The sequence below is a fragment of the Papio anubis genome, chromosome 3 (assembly GCF_008728515.1).
Source record: "Papio anubis isolate 15944 chromosome 3, Panubis1.0, whole genome shotgun sequence".
NCBI lineage: Eukaryota > Metazoa > Chordata > Mammalia > Primates > Cercopithecidae > Papio > Papio anubis.
In genome coordinates, this window is record NC_044978.1 from 97,600,006 (window position 1) to 97,623,389 (window position 23,384).

General features: G+C 41.7%; 1 protein-coding gene across 5 annotated transcripts in view; it reads right to left on the minus strand.

The window, feature by feature from the left end:
- LNX1 (ligand of numb-protein X 1) overlaps nucleotides 1-23,384 on the minus strand; it is a 205,951-nt gene that overhangs the window by 14,623 nt on the left and 167,944 nt on the right. For 4 of the 5 annotated variants that reach the window (XM_021939136.2, XM_017958818.3, XM_021939137.1 and 1 more), the window contains 3 exons: nucleotides 10,402-10,533; nucleotides 7,251-7,428; nucleotides 5,149-5,377 (listed from right to left, as the gene is read on the minus strand). In XM_021939136.2, coding sequence (XP_021794828.1) covers nucleotides 5,149-5,377; nucleotides 7,251-7,428; nucleotides 10,402-10,533 — 539 coding nt within the window. The remainder of the gene's footprint in view (nucleotides 1-5,148; nucleotides 5,378-7,250; nucleotides 7,429-10,401; nucleotides 10,534-23,384) is intronic. The other variant, XM_021939139.1, reaches the window with a different exon arrangement.

A 23,384-nucleotide genomic window follows, 5' to 3' on the forward strand; every position in this document is an offset into this window, starting at 1 on the left:
TTTATGAGTTTCAGGAGAGTAAAAGGTTAAAATTCTTAGGCAAGAGGAGAAATGAGTTAATGTGTATTACTATCATACTAGTCCAGATGAGAGCATGTTTGGAAAGACTTCCAGATGTGGAATGTGGGCCCTGAGAGCCAACAAAGAATGAAGCAGAAAGCCTTCAGTGTTTCCTGAATCACTTCCAACTGAATGGCAGCTGATAATTTGTACAGCTGAGAGACAATGTCTGGAGCTGTTACCCAGGGGTCACTCTTGGCACACAATGCACACAACAATGCACATTTGCATTGTCCTTCATAGCCTACTTTTACTGTCTCCTCAATTAGTTCAGAATAAGCACAGCTTACCAGTGCTACCCTCTTCATATATATTCTGTGTCGTACCACACTTAAGGACATAATTACAATGGATTTCCTGTTTCTAGACCTGCTGACATGTTATATCATTTTTCTTCATTGGTAGAGCACCTTAGCTAATTGGCTGGATCATACATTAGGGCAAAGAATTTCCTCGAAATTTGTTAAGTGAAAGGGAAAAATGTTTGGCCAAGTAGATTTGTAACTTGGAGGGAAATTTCTGTGGATTCAAAAATATCCATTTGCAGCTTAACTCTATGAATTCAAGTAACATGATTTTGCTGAGATACGACAAATGGCCTGAAATTCTTAGAGTGAATGATATTCATGCTAAATGGCTAGAGACCTTTAAGCCAGTGGTATTGCATCAGTCAGGGAGAACTGGTGTCCTCGAGGGTCTGAGGAGTCGAGATTAGAGATGGGAGCAGATGCCTCCTCCCACGAAAACTGAAAGGGGCTCATACCCTGGGACTATCTGAAGCCTGATCTAGGGGCATGACCGATTATTGATGACTTCTGAGAAACACCAGGAGGACACACTTCTAGTTTCAAAATGGCAGAGTGAAGCCTGTGTTTCCTCTTCTGCTTTAAAACATTACTATAAAAGCAAGTAGGAGACTTGGAAACAGAAATACAAATTCCATCTTAAACAAAACGAAGTGTCACCATATATGAGGGAGAGGTGCCAAAGGCAGTCAAAGAGGAAAAGATGGAAGAGAAGACACCCACAGCTGGAGAGGATAGACCAAGCCAGTAGAGCCTTGAGGTCTTAGCAAATGGCCACTCTGATGGGCAAAACACCCATTCTACATGGGAACGCCAGACACAAGAGGGCTGGCTGCTAGCAGGCTTCCCTGGGCCCAGATTGGCAGAAAATAAAGGCATGGGTAAGCCAATGAGAATCCGAGATAACGCACAGGTATGGGCTGCAGTTGGCCAGTGTGTGAGTGGAGGAAGAGAGACTATGGATTGTGCCCAGCCAGGCTGGGCTTAGTCAGCTGGGGACAAATAAACACACTCATTGCCTGGTGCCATAAGGAGAAATTTCTACTATCTGGAATATGGCGCTGTTCTTTCCCCATGTTATAAACCTCCAGCAGATAGCACTCACCAGAAAAATGCTGCCACAGAAATGAAGTGCTACTATAGAAAATAAAATTTATAACCAACCATATTACTATGAATTTAAAATATTTCTGAAGCAACTGCTCTATGAACAAGAGCTCAATGCAGAGATAGGACTTCAAGGAAGATGAGACAACGGGAGACATGAGCCAATGGAACAGAATAAAAAAGTAGAAGAGAAAAATAAAAACACCACAGCAATGAAAGTGGTTGCAAAGGAACCGAAATAATATTGAAAACACAGTGAGCATTGAAGGACAGATGCAAATAAGCCGGGAAAACATGCAGCATTATTTACAATCGCAAAGACACAGAATCAACCTAAATGCCCATCAGTGGTAGACTGGATAAAGGAAATGTGGTACATATACACCATGGAATACTATGCAGCCATAAAGAAGAACAAGATCATGTCTTTTGTGGGAATATGGTTGGATCTGGAGGCCATTATCCTTAGCAAACTAACTGAGGAACAGAAAACCAAATACCTCATGTTCTCACTTACAAATGGGAACTAAATGATAAGAACTCATGGACACAATGAGGGGGACAAGAGACACCAGGGCCTACTTGAGGGTGGAGGATGGAAGGAGGAAGAAGATCAGAAAAAATAACTAATGGGTACTAGGCTTAGTACCTGGGTGCTGAACTCATCTGTATAACAAACCCCTGTGACATGAAGTTACCTATATAACAAACCTGCACATGTACCCCTGAACCTAAAATAAAAATTAAAAGTCAAGAAAATAAAATGGAGAAAAAAGAGTTGAAAAGGATCCTAGAACATTAAATATATGAAATATAAAATATATCAAAGAAACAAATATCTAGAGTTCCTAAAAAGCAGCAACAAAATAATAGAAGTTATTTTTAAAGTTAAGTAAAAAGACCAAGCCACATATGGAGGGAAAGAAATGACATGAGCCTCACACTTCACACCATTCAGTGCTACTTAGCAGTGATGCAATGCCTATGTAGTCCTACAGGAATGAAGTGTGATACAATAACATGATACCCAGGCAACCCGGTGCATGGCTGTTTAGATGTACCATAACGTATTTAACCAGTTCATAATTGGCAGTGGATACGACGATGGTGCAATGCCTATCATGATACCCAAGAATATCAGATTTGTTTTTAAATAAAATGCATGGTCTATAGGAGTGTGTATGCTATCATTGTGTTTGTGTGTATGTGTGTACATATAAACACAGGCCAGGGGTGAGCAAATTACAGCCCAGCCCAACACCTGGTTTTATAAGTAAAATTTTATTGGAATGAATGGAACACAGCCTTCCCCATTCATTCACATATTGCCTATGGCTGTCTCACACCACAACAGCAGAAATGAGTAATTGCCACAGAGACCGTGTGGCCCTCAAAGCCTAAACTATCAGGCCCTTTTCAGAAAAAGCTTGCCAGCCTCTGACTTACAGTACACAAAAAATTGATAATGGTGATCACCTTTATTGAATGGATCTAAAGGGAAGGAGACTTACTTTTTGTTCTCTTTATACTCTTTGGTGCACTTTGAATTTTCTACCATGTTTATTCTATTACTATAGGGAGAGGATGGAATGAAAGAAACTAGGAATCTCCAGGGTTCCGAAAAGCAGTGTTGTCTATGCCAGGATATCGTGCTTCCTTACCACTGTCCATTTAGAGGAAATGAGCAAAGTGCAGATTCTACTTCTTCTTCTTCTTCTTCTTTTTTTTTTTTTCAGACAGAGTCTCACTCTGTCACCCAGGTTGGAGTGCAGTGGCACAATCTCAGCTCACTGCAACCTCTGGCTCCTGGCTTCAAGCAATTCTCATGCCTCAGCCTCCTGAGGAGCTGGGACTACAGGCGTGTGCCACCATGCCTGGTTAATTTTTTGAATTTTTAGTAGAGACAGGGTATTGCCATGTTGGCCAGGCTGGTCTTGAACTCCTGGTCTCAACTGATCCATCCAACTCAGCCTCCCAAACTGCTGGGATTATAGGCATGAGCCACCATACCCAGCCCAGACTCTACTTCTAGCAAAAGCAGAGAAGCACCATGCCCAGGGGCAAATGACAAAAGGTAGAGGGGAAGAAAGCCATTCGCTTGGTTGTATTTGGAGCAAAAAGCACCTCACATTATCCTCTCTTACATAAATGAATAATGAGGGACTTTGATTATATGACAGAATAGCTTTCAAACACAAAAAACAAAACGATTTTAATAGATCCTAGTTTCAGAAAGATTTTTAAAAATAAAACTTTAAAGTAATACTCTCTACTTTCACTCAGGCTCAATTCTAAAATGTCCAAAGGGTTTTAAACTGACTCAATGCTCAGATTTTAACTGTTTAAGGACTTTTGAAAATGTACTGCTTTAGAAAACAATTTATCAACTAGTGAAGGCTCAAAAAGCAATCTAGTTCATTTTGCATTTGAGGCAGGGTTTTGTTTTTCTTAAAAAACTCATTTGAAATGTAAACAGAGAGAGAATTATCCCCACCCTCAAGAAAAATGTACTAAAACTAAATATATCACTTTCATTTTTCCATATTTAGTTCTACACTAGTATCTCTTCAGTGATGCTAATATTTAGCATTATTCACACATTGGAATTAACAAGATGATCATCTGAAGGCCAATAGTTTATGCTCTAATGCAGGTGAGCAAACACGAACTTGTCTGTTCTTTGAATAGTTCTGTATCTAGCCATTTTGTAAGGCTAACCCCAAATTCTTCCTTGAAGTAATTAAGTGAGACAAGTAAATGACAATCCAGCTACTTCCTGAAGTTTTACACAAGAACTTCTCAGGAGCAGGCACTAAGGAGAGACGATCTAAGAAATGTCTCCAAATAAAAGGTACTTAAACATCTTAGCAAAGGCAAAGTGTTCTGGGGCATGGTTTTATGTGCAGCCAAGGCCACTCAAAAGACAAAACTGGCCGGACATGGTGGCTCACACCTGTAATCCCAGCACTTTGCGAGGCCGAGGCAGGCAGATTGCTTGAGGTCAGAAGTTTGAGACCAGCTTGGGCAACATGGTGAAACCCCATCCCTATTAAAAATAGAAAAATGAGCTGGGTGTGGTGGTGTGTGCCTATAATTCCAGCTACTTGGGGAGGCTGAGGCAGGAGAATCGTTTGAACCCAGGAGGCTTAGGTTGCAGTGAGCCGAGATCACACCACTGCGCTCTAGCCTGGGTGACAGAGTAAGACTCTATATAAATATAAAATAAAATAAAGCCACAGAAGGCAGTCAGCCTCTCTGCAAGGTCCCAGGGCTGCCACTAGCAGATTAGGCAAAGGTGAACCTTCTCCTAGGTGGTGCAGCTCAGCTCCAGGGGGTGTAAACACAGGCTGGGTCTCTGCCCCCTCTGTGGAGCTCCTGTCTGTGGAGCTCCATGCTGCATGAACAACGTACACAGTTGTACATGGCAGTCCTGTGAGCTCCTCAACCTGAACGCCAAACGGTGTTTCCACATTCAGGCTTTCATCCTTGCCCCAGAATGCCCGCATGCATTTTCAGTTACAAATGGGAAGAGAGAATTATTTCACAGTCCCACCACCAAGACTGGGTCTCATTAAGATTCTAGTGCCATGAATCAGCCCTAGAGAGTGAAAGAGTGGTTTAAGAAATGTAATCATTTCCTCCCACGCCCCTACAGGGATGTTGCGTTGGGACTTACCGTGGTAATTCCAGCCACATGACCCAGGATGGGGACCAGTCACTGGGTGGGGCCATGTTGTGGTTGGAGTCCAGTGCTGCTGGGCTGCTGCAGTCTTCCTGGGGCTCATACTCTTTAACTTCCAAAGCTTTGAGTACTATCGAGGACGATGTTCTTTTCAATAATGCCACTGCCTCACTCCGGCTAACCTCTGTCAGTTCGACCCCATCCACATTCAACAAAATGTCACCTGATGGCCAGAGAAGCAGAAGCTATCTTGAGTGAGAGCACAAACATGACTTCTGCTTAAAGTGCAAGGGGGTAGGGGCTGACTGGGATGCAGAGATGCAGAGGGTCAAGGTTTTCTTTGTTGACGGGAGGCTGGGTGCTCACAAAGCAAATGGTAAACAGTGTGTGCATTCCAAGGTGCTGTTAAGACTTGTTTGGGGTTTTCTAAAGCACACCTATTGGTGTTTGGCTCTTGCTGAAGGAAGGAAGGAAGGAAGAGAGAGAGGAAAATTAGTCTTGTTCACTATTTAATCAAAGAAAACCTACTTTTTCACTCTTTTGTTTCTTGTTTTTAGCATAAAGTAGGAGGATTTGGCAAAGGCTCCAGCATTTGCACAGAGCCAGGCATGTAGTAGGCATCCAGTAAATATGGATTGAATGAAAAGAAACTACCCATGAGAGTGTCTGGCAGAGGAGTCGTGGAGCTGCACTTTTTTTTTTTTTTTTTTGAAGTGCAGTCTCGCTGTCTTGCCCAGGCTGGAGTGCAGTGGCCGGATCTCAGCTCACTGCAAGCTCCGCCTCTTGGGTTCACACCATTCTCCTGCCTCAGCTTCCCGAGTAGCTGGGACTATAGGCGCCCGCCACCTCGCCCGGCTAGTTTTTTGTATTTTTTAGTAGAGACGGGGATTCACTGTGTTAGCCAGGATGGTCTCGATCTCCTGACCTCGTGATCCGCCCGTCTCGGCCTCCCAAAGTGCTGGGATTACAGGCGTGAGCCACTGCGCCCGGCCAGAGCTGCACTCTTAAAGAAGCAGAAAGAACAACTTTTCATTGCCAAGGTGAAAATAGCTACTACTGGTTAAGCACCTACAATGTGCAAGATCATTTCCATACAGATCATATAATCCTCTAGCTCATGTTCTGTTAAGAAGTCATTTGTTAACAAGCCACTTTGTTTGGCCTCATCATTCTCCACCCAGGTGTTTTGCAGAAAAGAGAAATCAAAACATACATCTCTCCTGTTTCCATTTTCTATTCTTTTATCTTCATCCTGTTTCTTTCTGTCCTCTTTTGCTTATCTTTCTTATACAGAATAACCACAGCAAGAGCAAAAAAGATAGGAGGAGAAAAAAGAGAAGGGCCCTGAGTCCTTTCTGACCCCAAAGAAGCATCTTTCAGCCAGCTGACTAAATCTCTTAATATACCATCCCCCTATGGCTCCTCAGGCTCAGCAACTGTACTTGGGAAACTTCAATTTATCTCTTGAATCTGGACTTTTAAATGGCATAAATCCTCATCCATCCGAGCTACCCTCTTGTATGAACTGACAATATTATTAAGGATACATATTTGTAGAGGCAAATTTGATATCACCTTCCTTTATTTATTCAAAGTAGCCCAGAACATATGAGCTTAAAGTAGTGAAATACTTTTCACCCTGGGAAAGTATCTAGCATGATACTTTCACTTAATGAGTATTCATTGAATCAAATCTATCAAATGAGTTTTTCTATCTAATTCACATAATGGAATAATTCATGAATTAGTTTCACCACTGGATCAACCCACCAAAGAACCATGTAGAATGAATGGAACTAAATTATGCCATTTAATAGAGGTAACTTGCTCATAACTTTAGCAGTTCTCTATTAATTCCTGGAACTGTTTGGAGATTCCAGCTTTACTTGCAGGCAAGTTGGCCTGCAACTAAGAAGAGTGGAACCTGGTCTAGTATCTATACTCAAACCAGTCAAGGGCAATGGGTAACAAAAGTCCTGGCTGATCACTCCCACATTCTCTCATTAATTTTGAAAATAGTCACCTAACACAACAAGCTACTAATTTCTCATAATACTCTGCCACCCCAGTGCCTTTAACATCCCTTTACTTTTTACCTGTTTTTATTCTTCCATCTCTGCTTATGACTCCTCCGGGCTCAACACTGATGACATAGATAGGCAAATCCCATTCTCTATGCGACGCTCCCCCTGCGACGGTCATGCCGAGAGATTCGCTGGGGTCTTTTTGGATATTTACCACCTTCTCATGACAAGTAATTTTAGGATGGAGGGGCTGAAAGCACAGACAGAAAAACATGGCACATGAATTTACAACTCTGGTAGTTTTTGAATGTAGAAAATGCAAAGTGGGTTTCCGTTTTCTAAATGCAAAAACTACCAAAACTGCATAAATTATGAAAAGTGCATAAATACAATGGTGGTTCTGGAAATCACAGAGAAAGACACGTGGAAAGAACCCTCAACTTATTCACCCCAACCATAATAGGGTTACATTGTCCCAAATTCTATAGGTTAACTCAGATAAAGTTTACATTTCAAAAGGAATGAGTAAAAATGGAGGAAGGAACAGATTAGAGACCATTAGAAAAATACATTTCTAAAATATTTTTGGTGGAGACAAAGCCTTGCTTTATTGCTCAGGCTGGTCTCGAACTCCTGGCTCCAAGTGCCTTGGCCTCCCAAAGTGCTGGGATTACAAGCATGAGCCACTGCGTCTGGCCATGGAAGAATCTTAAGTACACAGACTGCACTCAAGATTTCGCAAGTGAGTCATTTATTCCTGATAGTAGTGAGTCAGCATTTCAGAAACGCTGTCATTTATGAGTATCAGAAACTTTTCTAAGTTAAAAAAAGTAACCACATTTTATAGAGTCTTCTTTCACACCTGCTCAGTACTTACCAGACAGCCTTGCCTGCGGTGAGCAAGCAATGTTTAGTTGTGCACTGAGGGGCTGGATGCAATGGCTGAAATACCACAAATACGACATGTATGCATGTGTTCTGTGTCTCATGAACCAATGTTCATGACCATTTCCTTTCTCAACCAGAAAGAGACCAATGTCAGCAATGGAAAAAAAAAAAAAAGAAATAATCTGTGAAAGCTTCACACTCGGGGTTACCTGACTTTGGCTGGAGAGGAGGATAGTTATGTATGATAGAGATGACTTTTCTATCTATCTTTTCTCTCCATTCTCCTCACCCTACTTTGGACACCTTAAAATGTTCCTTGATGTTTAAAAACATAATTTATGATAAAATAGTTTAAGCTAATTAAAAACACGATGGGTACCTGAGTATTTCTCAAACTAGAAGACGTATTTCTATTTTAGAATATTTGCTTTGGATATTTAGAATAAAACATTTTAGACAAGTAACAAAGCATAAAGAATAACAGAATGACCTACCCATGTACCTCAAAACCCTACATCAGAAATAAACATTCCATGTGCACTTAGTCCCTCTGTGACTCTTTCTGCTCATAGTCCTTTCCTCCCCACAGAGGGAAACCATGCAAAATTTGATGCCTATCATTCCTTGACTTTTTTAATTGGCTAAAAGTTTTCTGTCCCGCAAATCCTGCTTTGTCTTCTTTGGTATTTCTTTGAATTGTTTAAGCTCTTATTTTTAAAAAGCTACCTAGTTTCCTAAACCAAACAAAATTTTAGTAAGAATATAAAAATTGAAATCATCAAAGAATCATATACGTCTTAGTTTTATTTTAAATATGTTACTTTTTTGTGAGGATATTTCAGAAGGCAGATAGAATATAAGTTAAAATGGAAATAATTACAATTCCCACTAAGTCAATTTGTATGTTTCCAGGAATTAAGACACATGACAGAGGGTTGCAGCAGAAATGTGATCAGATCCTCTCAGCTCTTTCATGATGAGGAGGTGGAAGGAATTATAAAACCACAGTGCAGATGGAGGCTACCTTCTCCATAATTTGATGACTTAGAATATGACATATTCTAGTTAATTCAACTAAAATTAGTTAATTGGATAAAAACTTCAATTAAGTTAATAAACTAGTTTTCCATTAATAAAGATGATCAGTTAAATTTAAACATTAAGCATTTACTAGCAAAAAGACATCAGGGAGTCTCCTTATCCGTAAAATGTTTTAGTGGAATATATTTGGTCTGTCTAGACTCCTTATTGTAAATAAACATGTAATTTATGGATTTATGAGGTTTGACTGGCTGGAGAACCCGGAAGGGTATATAACCTTGTAGGCTCTGTAATTAACACAGCATACAGCAGAGACGTTCCAAAATAAAAAATTTGATATTGTTTCTGTATGTATTACTCAAAAACTCAATTTGTAAGCTATTCCAACCAACATATAGATTGACGTGGAAAGAAAAGGGCATTCCCTACTCTCTGTTGCAAGAAGAATGAGCTACCGTTAAGAATTTTTTTTAGTTACAAGTGATGCCATGAAACCAGAACTCAGGAGAAATGACTGAAAGAAGCTCATTAGCATCACAACAGGATGCCAAGCTAAAGCCATAGGACTCTTAATTTGGACTAAACAAGGTTTGTGTTGCTTAAATACGCATCTAAATGAAGAGGTTAAGGCATTGCATCTAACAGAAGCCACAGAGAGAAGTACAAATTGGGCTGCGTCACTTCATTTAAAGAGAGGCTGCAAACTGGTGGCCTGAAGAAGGAATTCCACCCACAGATCCACAGTGTTTTAGAGTCTTCTGGATTGAATGCCATATAACATGTGCTCTCTGGTTTGCCCCAATCCCCAACACTCCCTAATGTTACATGAGCTGCAAGTGTTTAAATTATCTTCTTGGGCCTGTCAGCAAACACAAACAAAAACTAAAAGTAGCCGGGAAATCATTGATTTCTAGGCAGACCAAAAAATTCAAAAGCCAGAAACCAAGCGAAGTGTTTGCTTCATTTCAAAGTGAATAAAATACAGTCCTTTAAAAAGATGACTCTTGGTAAAAACATGACATTTCTTTGGCTTAGGCTAGAAATCAGGTCCCTGTATGAGGTCTGCATGATCAGGTTTCAAAACCTTCCTGCACCTTCCTCTCTCCTGCTTGGATGGGAGACACCTGTTATCTCTTCAAGTCTTAAATATGGGACTTTGGGCTTTTAGTTTTACAAGTCAAAGTGTCTGTTTAAGTAAAAAAGTCCTGAGATGACACTTAGAAATGTTAAAGCAAGCAGCCTTCCCAAGAAATAGCTCCTTGCAGGAGCAGGGGACCTGCCCTAGAGGCCTCACCTTGGGAGTGTTGCTCCTCTCCCCTGGCCCTGGGGACCAGCTGCCATTGCTGTTCCAGCTGGCTTCCCGAAAGATGTCAGGGCTCCGCCGAACCTGGCGGGACACGATGAGGTGAACACGTCTTTCACTGGCCTGGGCAAGAAGACACAGGTATTAGCCACTGTCAGTTTCCATCCACTGCATCCAGCACCAGGGGCTTACAAAGACATCACTTTGATTATACCATTTTTTTATGGCAAAACATGGTTTCTAGTTTGTGGTGTTTTTCTGTTAATATCCATCTTGTAATTTGGCAACAGCATGAGAGCTCTTTCCTTTATCCTTAAACCAGGTAGTGAACGTTGCTCAAAGGGAAAATCTAGGGAAGGTTTGGTTCCTTCCAGTCTTTGAAAAGGCATCATTAGATATTGCTAATTCGTTTTTAATTAATGGTTCTACCACACACAAGCCATGTCCTAAGTTCTTCCTAGAAAGAATTAGGTTCACAGTGTAAAGCAGCAGCCCAAAGCAAAGGTCTGAGATCAATGGTACACAGTAAAGAAAAAGGGATAGAGTTAATGGCAGTAACCTGCCACTATAGGAAGAGAAATCCTGAGTCTGACACTTGCAAATATTTGGGCATAGGAAAGGTTTAGCACTTTAGAAATATGGGGATGACTTCATACATTAATATGTACAGCCTAATCAAAATTCTTTACCTTCAATTCACAATCACAAAGACATGGAATCAACTTAAGTGCCCATCAACTGATGGGTGGATAAATAAAACGTGGTATGTATATACCATGGAATACTACTCAGCCACAAAAAAGAATGAAATGTCTTTTGCAGCAACTTGGATGGAACTGGAGGCCATTATTTTAAGTGAAGTAACACAGGAATGGAAAATCAAATACTGCATGTTCTGACTTGTAAGTGGGAGCTAATCTCTGGGTATGCAGAGGCATACAAAGTAATATAAAGGACTTTGGAGACTCAGAAAAGGGGAGGGTGAATGGGGTGAGGGATGAAAAACTGCCTATTGGGTACAGTGTACACTATTCAGGTGACAGGTGCACTAAAATCTCAGACTTCACCACCACACAATGCATCCATGTAACCAAAAACCACGCATATCCCTAACGCTATTGAAATACAAAATGTTTCAAAGACTGCAAAAGAGTAATTTGCCTTGATTCTTTATTTCTTATGGAACTACCACTTACTCTGACTGCTAATTCTCTCTGCTATGTACATCGATATTTGGACAGGCATTCAGAATAGCAAATATAGTACTTATTGGAAAGGTCTACTCCACATGATTGATATGGTTTGACTGTGTCCCCAGTCAAACCTCACCTTGAATCATAGCTCCCATAATTCCCATATGTCATCGGAGCGACCTGGCAGGAGGTAATTGATTCATGGGGGTGGGTCCTTCCCATGCTGCTCTCGTGATAGTAAGTCTCATGAGATCTGATGATTTTATAAATGGGAGTTCCCCTGCACAAGCTCTCTTGTCTGCCACCATGTAAGATATCCCTTTGCTCTTCCCTCCTCTTCCACCATGATTGTGAGGCCTCCCCAGATATGTAAAACTGTGAGTTCATTAAACCTTTATAAATTACCCACTCTCAGATATGTCTTTATTAGCAGCACGAGAACAGACTAATACAATGATACATTTACAATTTGTCTTTCTGCCACAGATTAGCTTCACATGTGTCGGGTAGTATGGGTCATTATTCCAGAATTGCTGACCATTGAGATTTCAGAGCTGCAGGTCATTCAGACTAAATCTTAGACCTATGAAACTCACATAAATGGAGCTCTCTGGTGGCCTATGCTGACGTAGCCAGCTGACCTCATTTATCTCTTTAGTAAAAGCTGAAAATGAATGAGATATGGAAGATTTGATTAGAAAGGTTCCCAAGACAGACCTGATTTAGGGACAAGGGAGATGGAAGAGAGAGGAGTAAGGTTTAGTGGTTTCTGTCTTCATTCCATCCCTTGCCCACTCACCACCACAGCAGAGAAGAGCCAGTGACCTGCCAGCCTTCTTCCTATACAGGGATGGTTATTGGGCTAGGGGAGAAAGTCAGGTCATGAAAGGACGGCATTGAAATTCCATGCTCTTTTCCATTGACTCAGACAATGGGGGTGGAGATATTTGCTTCCTGTCTGCTATGGTCTGCACATGTTTCCCCAAAATTCAGATGTTAAAATCCTAATCCACAACATGGTGGCATTTGGAGGTAGGGCCTTTGGGAGGTGATTTGGTCATGAAGGCAGGTCCCTCCTAAGGGGATTAGTGCCCTTATGAAAGGGGCTGGAGGAAGTTTGTTTGCCCCTCTACCATGTAAGGATAAAGTGAGATGGTGCCATCTGTGAGGAAGTAGCCATCCCCAGACACCAAACCTGCTGGTGTCTTGATCTTTGACTTCTTGACCTCCAGAACTGTGAGAAATAAATTTATGTTGTTTATAAGCCACCTAGGATAGTGTGTTTTGTTACAGCATCATGATGGACTAAGACACTGCCTTTTCTGCATCTTCCTTCCCAGAGCACACAACTCACTCACTCTCAGGAACTAGGACCTTGTTTTAAAAATCTCAAGTAAACACACTTTGGGAGGCTGAAGTGGGCAGATCACTTAAGGTCAGGAGTCCAAGACCAGCCTGGCCAACATGGTGAAACTCCTTCTCTACTAAAATACAAGAATCAGCCAATCATGGTGGCAGGCACCTGTAATCCCGGCTATTTGGGAGGCTGCAGCAGGAGAACTGCTTGAACCCAGAGGGTAGAGGTTGCAGTGAGCCGAGATTGTGGCACTGCACTCGCGCCTGGGTGACAAAGCAAGACTCTGTCCCCTCCCCCCAAAAAAAATTCTTAAGTAAAAACCACCCACTAGTGAAACCATATTCCTATGGTTGTCTGACACTAACCAGTCCAAATCTTCACGACTTTGCGTTCTTATAACACTTCTTCTCAGGGCTCTCTTGAAACTTAGGGGTCATGATTTGGGTGGCTGTAAATAAAATGAACTTTTAGGGACAACAGCCTGGGTACAGTAAGAGTGTCTATTGTAACATCAAAATGGATGATCAGCCAGGTGAGTTGACTTATTTCACAAAAATTAGAAAATCCATCTGAAAAGGGCCCAAAAAAGAAGTTGGAGTCCTCTGCCCCATGCCCTTCACACAAAGCCCGGCCATCACTTCTGATCTCCCCAGCCAAGGCTAATGTGCCCTTCCTTTGTTCACCTATCTTGAATTCCCTGGTGTTTCTCATCACATATAAAGCTTGTGTCTGAACATAACAAAAATAAAAAGCCCAGGAAACAATTGTGAAGAAAGCCGACATGAAGAACGATGGAATTAGCCAACTAAATCCAATTCTTGGAAGAGTATTTTGTAAGAGCTGTGTCTTTCTTTGTACTGTAAGCCTCCCTTCTTCTAAATAAGATTATCTTTGGGAACTCTCTAAAGCAAAACTTACTAAAAGAGAAGAAGTGGTGAACATTCAGGTCAAAACCCCAATTACTGAGCTTGAATTTGCTCTCTTTGGGGAAACTCTGATGTTTTGAAGGATCCCAGCAGTGTGTCCGTAGGCCTGCAAAATGCATCATGTTCATTTTGGACGAGGAGCAGCCACATGATCTAAGCACCTCAAAAGAACTTAGAAACTTTTAGACTTACACATCGAATCAACTTGCCAGGCAAAATCCAAATTGCCAAGGAGAAGCCTGCAAGAACTATTTAATTCACATTTTCAAGGACAAATTTCTCACTGGATTTTCAAATGCTGGCTTTGGTATTAAGTTGTTGGCAGGAATAACACTACAATAAATAACTCTGGTATCAATTTACTTGGAAAGAAATTCTCTGCAAGACTGGATCTGTGGCTCTTACCAACCACCTTGTAAACTCACAGGAAGACTTTATTTGATGCACTTTTGTGGTGTTTGAAGCTATAAGGTGGAAAATGGGCTAATATGCTTGTCCTGGCTTTAACTCCTATCAGGAGCTGGATTCAGTGTAAAGAAACATCCCCTAGCACTACAGAATCTTTCTTTCCACTGGTATGAATGTGGTGTGAGTGTGAGGAGGGGGAATATGGGGGAGACACAGAAAGACTGAATGAGAAAAGGGCAGAAACTTGTTTATTTCACACCTACATGATATGTGCCAAGAAAGTGGATACAGCAGATCTGTCATTCCAGCAAGCAAAGAATAGCTTGCTGCAAGAAAGAGGTAAGACAGTTTCTCTCTTGCATCTCTTGGGATGTTGCAATTTGGGCAAAAGGATGGTTTAACAAGGGTGGCTACCTTAATTAGAAGGCGTGACTTAAAGTTTCCTCTCCTCTATCCCTTAAGAATTCTAGATTGTGATCTAGGCAAATTCGGGACACACTGGTTACAACCTGCATAGCTTGACTGCTGTACCATATTCTTTCTCTCCCAAGAGCGCAAGCATTAGACTCCCTCTCTCTTTTCCGCCCTGGGCCAGTTCCCTCCTTAGGAAACTTGGTGGTCCTCCGCTCCTGGGAGGGCACCATATTGATGCCAAACTTAATGAAGACACCCAATCGGCAGAGTGCACTACCGCCCAGAGCTCCTGGGCTCAAACGACTCTCCAGCCTCAGCATCTGGAGTAGCTGGGGCTACTTCACCCGGCATCCCTCTCTCTTTCTACAGGCAAAGAGGAAGGGGTTCTGATGCCATCCATATTCTCCCCTGTGGACTTTAGCTTATTGGCAGCCTCCTGACAAGCACTCTGTCCCCAAGGCTGATCTATGCCTACCCTGGGCCAGACACCACACTGGGAACCTTGAGGACATGGTTCCTGCCCTCCTGGATTGTTTCCTACTGCAGGGATAGTCAGATGGGAGTGCCATGAAAGAGAAATAGCAAATATACTTAAGGGTTTCCAGAGGTGGGACCGATTACTTCTGGCTGAGGAAATAGGAACCATCTAATATTCAGAAATAAAAGAGGGTTAAAACTAAGTAGCATTTGTATGGAAGGACTTGCTTTCTGTCGTTTTGTTTAACGACTGCTTTTCTCTGTTGAGATTTGACTCAAAACTGCCAGTCATATTTATATGATGGAACTAAGCATTTTGCAGAGCTGTACACTGGAGCACAGGGCATCTTTCTAATTTCTTGGCATTGCATGAATCCATACAGTGGCTAAGAGAAGAAAAACATAGTCCAGAAGCCTCATTTATATGTACCCATCTTTAAATAACAAAGCCTATCTCTTATAGCTGGAAGGAGTCTGGGAGCATTGCACTGTGATCTCTTGCTGATCAAGCATCTTCCTTTGTGTTCAGCCTGCAATTGACTCTTTCCCTTCCAAAATCCACTATGGCTGATGAAAACTGCTCACACTGTCAGGGCGTAACATAGATTTGCAACTTCCCAGAACAGAGAGATGGGAGTCAAACATGCCACCACACAAGGAGCAGCATTTTGTAGAGCTGTACACTGGAGCACAGGGCATCTTTCTACTGCCTTGGCATTGCGTGGGTCCATACAGTGACTATGAGGGCCAGTGATAACGTACAGGGAGAGCAAGAACTGGTCAAGTACCTGTTCTCATCCAGCCAAAGGCTTCACCTGCTCATTGGCAGAGAAGGATTGGAGTTAAGCCAAATGCATGACAACATTTGCTGCCTTTTTGACATATAGGTATATGCTTAAGTAAAATGTATAATAAACTATATAAAATGCACTGGGTTCATTTGTTATTGGGCTTCTCGTATGAGTTTTATAAAGTTTCAAGTTAAGAAAGTTAAGAGTTGCCACCCTCTCCCCACAATGCCCCAGGGTATTATTCTATACACACACTTGAAAGGAGACTCTAAACACTGCTGGGCATCAGGACTGTGTTGTTCAGAGTAGGCAGACCATGTACATAGCTCCCTTTATAGAATAGCCTTGGTCCACAGGAGACTCATGCTTGATTGTGTGGGCCCCTTGTTACAAAGACAAGTGAGAGCTGTAATGCGACTGATAACTATATAAGCTACTTAAAGAGCTCGTCCTCGAGAGAGGGCGGGGGAGCAAGATGGCCGAATAGGAACAGCTCCAGTCTCCAACTCCCAGCGCGAATGACACAGAAGACCGGTGATTTCTGCATTTTCAACTGAGGTACTGGGGTCATCTCACTAGGGAGTGCGGGACAATCGGTGCTGGTCAGCTGCTGCTGCCCGACCAGTGAGAGCTGAAGCAGGGCAAGGCATCGCCTCACCTGGGAAGCACAAGGGGAAGGGAATCGCGCACCACAGCGGGGAACTACAGAGACACACAGCACCTGGAAAATCGGGTAACTCTCACTCCAATGCACTGCGCTTTAAGTAGCGGGCAGACCAGGAGTTATTTCCCAAACCTGGCGGGAGGTCCCACGCCCGCGGAGCCTCCCTCATTGCTAACACAGCAGTCTGTGATCTAACCTCAAGGCAACGCTGAGGCTGGGGAGGCGCCATGTGCTGTGAGGCTTAGTGGGTAAACAAAGCCTCTGGGAGGCTTCGAACTGGGTGGAGCTCACAGCAGCTCAGGCCTGCCTGTCTCTGTAGACTCACCTCTGGGGACAAGGGGCACAGCTAAACAACAGCAACAACAGCAACAAAAGCAGCAGAAACCTCTGCAGGCATAGCGACTCTGTCTAACGGCTTTGAGAGAGCGGTGGATCTCCCAGCAGGAGGAGGTTGAGATCTGAAGGACAGACTGCCTGCTCAAGTGGGTCCTGACCCTGAGTAGCCTAACTGGGAGACATCCCCACTAGGGGCAGTCTGACACCCACACCTTACAGGGTGGAGGTACACCCCTGAGAGGAAGCTTCCAAAGCAAAGAATCAGACAGGTACACTTGCTGTTCAGCAATATTCTATCTTCTGCAGCCTCTGCTGCTGATACCCAGGCAAACAGGATCTGGAATGGACCTCAAGCAATCTCCAACAGACCTATAGCTGATGGTCCTGACTGTTAGAAGGAAAACTATCAAGAGGAAGGACACCTACACCCAAAATCCCATCAATTATGTCACCATCATCAAAGACCAGAACAGAATCAGGCTCCCACAAAGATGGGGAAAAAGCAGGGCAAGAAAGCTGGAAATTCAAAAATAAGACCGCGTCTCGGTAAAGGGCGCCCAATCATCGCCAACAGGACCAAAGCTGGACGAATGGCTTTGACAAGATAGAGAAGAAGGCTTCAGATCTATCAGACTTCTCAAATTAAAGGAAAAATTACGTACCCAGCACAAAGAAACTAAAAATCTTGAAAAAAGAGTGGAAGAATTGATAGCTAGAGTAATTAATGCAGAAGGTCATAAACAGAAATGACAGAGATGAAAACCATGACCACAGCGAAATGCGTGACAAATGCAAGCTTCAATGTGAGCTTCGATCAACTGGAAGAAAGAGTATCAGCGATTGAGGATCAAATGAATGAGGAAATGAAGCGAGAAGAGAAACCAAAAGAAAAAAGAAAAATAAAGAAAAGCCTGCAAGAAGTATGGGATTATGTAAAAGACAAATCTACATCTGATTAAGGAGCCTAGAAAGTGAGGGGGAAAATGGAACCAAGTTGGAAAACACTGCTGGGATATCATCAGGAGAGCACCCCAACCTAGTAGGGCGTTGAACAAATCAGAAATAGAAGCATACAAAGATACTCGAGAAGAGCAACTCCAAGACACATAATTGCCAGATTGCAAAGAAGTTGAAATGAAGGAAAAATCTTAAGGGCAGCCAGAGAGAAGGTCAGGTTACCCACAAAGGAAGCCCATCAGACTGACAGCAGATCTCGCCATTGAAGCTCTACAAGTCAGAAGAGAGTGGGGGCGATATTCAACATTCTTAAAGAATTTTAAACCCAGAATTTCATATCCAGCCAAACTAAGTTTGCAGTGAAGGAGAAATAAAATCCTTTAGATAAGCAAATGCTTAGGGTACTGTCACCACTAGGCCTGCCCACAAGAACCCTGGAAGGAAGCCTCAACATGGAAAGGAACAACCGGTACCAGCCATTGCAAAAACATGCCAAAATGTAAAGACCATCGAGGCTAGGAAGAAACTGCATCAACTAACAAGCAAAATAGCCAGTTAATATCCTTAATGGCAGGATCAAGTTCACACATAACAATATTAACCTTAAATGTAAATGGACTAAATGGTCCAATTAAAAAGACACAGACTGGCAAACTGGATAAGAGTCAAGACCCATCAGTCTGCTGTATTCAGAGAGACCCATCTCACATGCAGAGACATACATAGGCTCAAAATAAAGGGATGGAGGAAGATCTACCAAGCAAATGGAGAACAAAAAAAGCAGGGGTACTTAATACTAGTCTCTGATAAAACAGACTTTAAACCATCAAAGATCAAAAGAGACAAAGAAGGCCATTACATAATGGTAAAGGGATCAATTCAACAGGAAGAGCTATATCCTAAATATATATGCACTAATAGGAGCACTTTAAGATTCCTGTAGAAAGCAAGTCCTTAAAGAGGACTTACCGAGACATAGACTCCCATACAATAATAATGGGAGACTTCAACCTCCACTGTCAACATTAGACAGATCAGCGAGACAGAAAGTTAACAAGGATATCAGGAATTGAACTCATCTCTGCAGCAAGCAGACCTAATGAACATCTATAGAACTCTCCACCCCAAATCAATAGAATATACATTCTTCTCAGCACCACATGTTACTTACTCCAAAATTGACCACATAATCGAGATAAAGCACTCCTCAGCAAATGTACAAGAACAGAAATTATAACAGACTGTCTCAGACCACAGTGCAATCAAACTAGAACTCAGGACTAAGAAACTCAATCAAAACCACTCCTTGTGGAAACTGAACACCCTGCTCCTGAATGACTACTGGGTACATAACGAAATGAAGGCAGAAATAAGATGTCTTTGAAACCAGTGAACAAATCTACAACATACCAGAATCTCTGGACATACATTTAAAGCAGTAGTGTGTAGAGGGAACATAGCACTAAATGTCCCTGAGAAGCTGGAAAGATTTAACATTGACACTCTAACATCACAATTAAAAGAACTAGAGAAACAAAACAAGCGTTCAAAAGCTAGCAGAGGCAAGAAATAACTAAGATCAGAGCAGAACTGAAGGAGATAGAGACACAAAAACCATCAAAAGAGTAAATAGATTCAGGAGTTGGTTTTTTGAAAAAGATCAACAAAATTGACAGACGCTAAGACTAATAAAAGAAGAAAGAGAAAAGTCAAATAGATGCAATAAAAAATGATAAAGGGGATATCACCACAGACCCTACAGAAATACAAACTACCATCAGAGAATACTATAAACACCTCATAAATAAACTAGAAAATCTGAAGAAGTGGATGTTCCTGGACACTTACACTTCAAGACTAAACCAGGAAGAAGTTGAGATCCTGAATAGACCAATAGCAGGCTCTGAAATTGAGGCAATAATTACTTTACCAGCAAAAAAAAGTCCAGGATCAGATGGATTCACAGCTGAATTCTACCAGAGAGTACTAGGAGGAGCTGGGTACCATTCAGCTACAAACTATTTTCCAATCAATGAAAAGGTGAATCCTCCTAACTCATTTTATGAGGCCAACATCATCCTGATACAAAACCTGTAGAACCCACAACAAAAAAGGGTACAGACCAATATCCCTGATGAACTTCGATGCAAAATCCTCAATAAAATACTAGCAAACCAAATTCAGCACATCAAAAGCTTATCCACTATGATCCATTGGGCTTCATCCCTGGGATGCAAGGCTGGTTCAATATTCGCAAATCAATAAAGCGTAATCCAGCATATTAGCAGAACCAAAGACCAAGAACCACATGATTATCTCAATAGATGCAGAAAAGGCTTTTGACAAAATTCAGCAGCCCTTCATGTAAAAGCTCAATTAGACGTGATGGGCATTTACCTCAAAATAATAGGCTATTTATGACAAACCCACAGCCAATATCATACTGAATGGGCAAAAACTGGAAAAATTCCCTTTGAAAACTGGCACAAGACAGAGGACCCTCTCTCACCACTCCTATTCAACATAGTGTTGGAAGTTTACTGGCTAGGGCAATCCAGGCAGAGAGAAAAGAAATCAAGGGTATTCAGTTAGGAAAGAAGAAATCAAATTGTCCTGTTTGCAGATGACATGATTGTATATTTAGAAAACATTGTCTCAGCCCAAAAATCTCCTTAGCTGATAAGCAGCTGTAAAGTCTCAGGATACAAAATTAATGTGCAAAATCACAAGCATTCTTATACACCAGTAACAGACAAACAGAGCCAAATCAGGAATGAACTTCCATTCACAATTGTTTTCAAAGAGAATAAAATATCTAGAGATCCAACTTACAAGGGATGTAAGGACCTCTTCAAGGAGAACGCTACAAACCACTGCTCAATAGTGAAATCCAAAAGAGGACACAAACAAATGGAAGAACATACCATGCTCATGGATAGGAAGAATCAATATCATTGAAAATGGCCATACTGCCCAAAGGTTATAGATTCAATGCCATCCCCATCAAGCTACCAATGAGTTTCTTCCACAGAATTGGGAAAAACTGCTTTAAAGTTCATATGGAACCAAAAAAGACCCCACATTGCCAAGACAATCCTAAGTCAAAAAGAACAAAGCTGGAGGCATCAAATACCTGACTTCAAACTATATACTACAAGGCCACAGTAACCAATGACATGGTACTGGTACCAAAACAGAGATATAGACCAATGGAACAGGGCGAGGTCCTCAAGTATGCCACACATCTACAGCCTCTGATGCTGACAAACCTGGGAAAACAAGAAATGGGAAAAGGATTCCCTATTGAATAAATGGTGCTGGGAAAATTGGCTAGCCATAGTAGAAAGCTGAAACTGGATCCTTTCCTTACTCATATCTGAAAATTAATTCAAGATGGGATTAGGGGCTAAATGTTAGACCCTAATACCACTTAAAACCTAGAAGAAAACCCTGAGTAATACCATTCAGGACATAGGCATGGGCAAAGACTTCATGTCTAAAACACAAAAAGCAATGGCAGCAAAAGCCAAATTGACAAATGAGGTCTAATTAAACTAAGAGCTTCTGCACAGCAAAAGAAACTACCATCAAGGTGAACAGGCAACCTACAGAATGGGAGAAAATTTTTTGCAATCTACTCATCTGACAAAGGGCTAATATCCAGAACCTACAAAAGAACTCAAACAAATTTACAAGAAAAAAACAAACAACTACATCAAAAAGTGGGCAAAGGATATGAACAGACATTTCTCCAAAGAGGACATTCATACTTAATAACAGACAAATGAAAAAAATGCTCGTCATAAGCTGGCCATCAGAGAAATGCAAATCAAAACCACAATGAGATATCATCTCACACCAGTTAGAACAGCGATCATTAAAGTCAGGAAGCAGCAGGTGCTGGAGAGGATGTGGAGAAATAGGAACACTTTTACACTGTTGGTGGGATTGTGAAAACTAGTTCAACCATTATGGAAAACAGTATGGCGATTCCTCAGGATCTAGAACTAGAAGTACCATATGACCCAACCATCCCATTGCGGTATATACCCAAAGTTATAAATCATGCTGCTATAAAGACACATGCACCGCATTATGTTTTATTCTGCGGCACTATTCCTAATAGCAGAGACTTGGAATCAACCCAAATGTCCATCAGTGAACTGGATTAAGAAAATGTGCTTTATATACCATGGAATACTATGCAGCCATAAAAAGGATGAGTTTATTGTCCTTTGTAGGGACATGGATGCAGCTGGAAACCATCATTCTTAGCAAACTATCACAAGAACAGAAAACCAAACCACGGCATGTTCTCACGCCAGGTGGGAACTGAACAATGAATCGCGGACTCGGGAAGGGAACATCACACGGGGCCTATCATGGGGGAGTGGGGAGGGGGGAGGGATGGCACTGGGAGTTATACCTGATGTAAATGACGAGTTGATGGGTGCTGACGAGTTGATGGGTGCAGCACACCAACATGGCACAAGTATACATATGTAACAAACCTGCACGTTATGCACATGTACCCTAGAACTTAAAGTATAATAAAAAAAAAAAAAGAGTTCGTCCTCTAGGGTTTCATCATCAATATGTTTTACATATTTTACCTGATATTTTAATAATCACTTCTTTAAGAAAATTTATCCTTCATTCCTCATTGGTTTCTTTTCCAAGTGTCTCAGAATGAGACACTTTGGCTTTAAATGATTTTTCAACATATACTTGTGGGGATAGCTCTTTCTACACTGTCTGTGTTGCCCCATTTTAGAATCTCTTCCAGCAGCTGTTCAAGTATCATTCTCAGCGAATCCATCTTGTGCTCACAAAGCCCTGGGAAATTGTCAAGGCACTGATTCCATAAAATTAGAAAGTCAAAGACACACAAGAAATGTCAGACATCATCTCATCCAACATTTTCTCTATAGCCTATAATTCAATTTCCCTAAAAATTCCTTGTCATGTAGTCACCCAGCTCATGCTTCGGTACCCCCAATGACAGGGAGCTCACCGTATCCCAAGGCAGCACTGGCCATTTTTAGATAGTGCTAGTTAGAATGTTTGTCCTTAGGTTGAACTTAAATTTGCCATCCTATTGCTTCCTATTGGTCTAGTTATGTTCAGTAGGGCAACCCCGCATCATTTTCCCTGTGACAATCCTATTTGAAGATCACTCTCATTGCCCTCTCTTAGCTCTTTCCCTTTCCAGGTCAACTATTCCTAGTTTTTTCCACATTGAATATCTTTTCAAGTCATCTCAAAAATGTAGTAAGTTCTGGACTCTCTGTAATAAAGTTATGTGTGTGCACATGCAGAATAGAACCCAGAAGATGAGTTCTGGTCTGTCCAGTACAGAGTAGGGTCTTTTTGTTGATGAACCAGTTGCATGGAGGATCTCATTAATGGTGTTTCAATTTTGTCATTTGTACAAGCATAGGGGATTGTCTC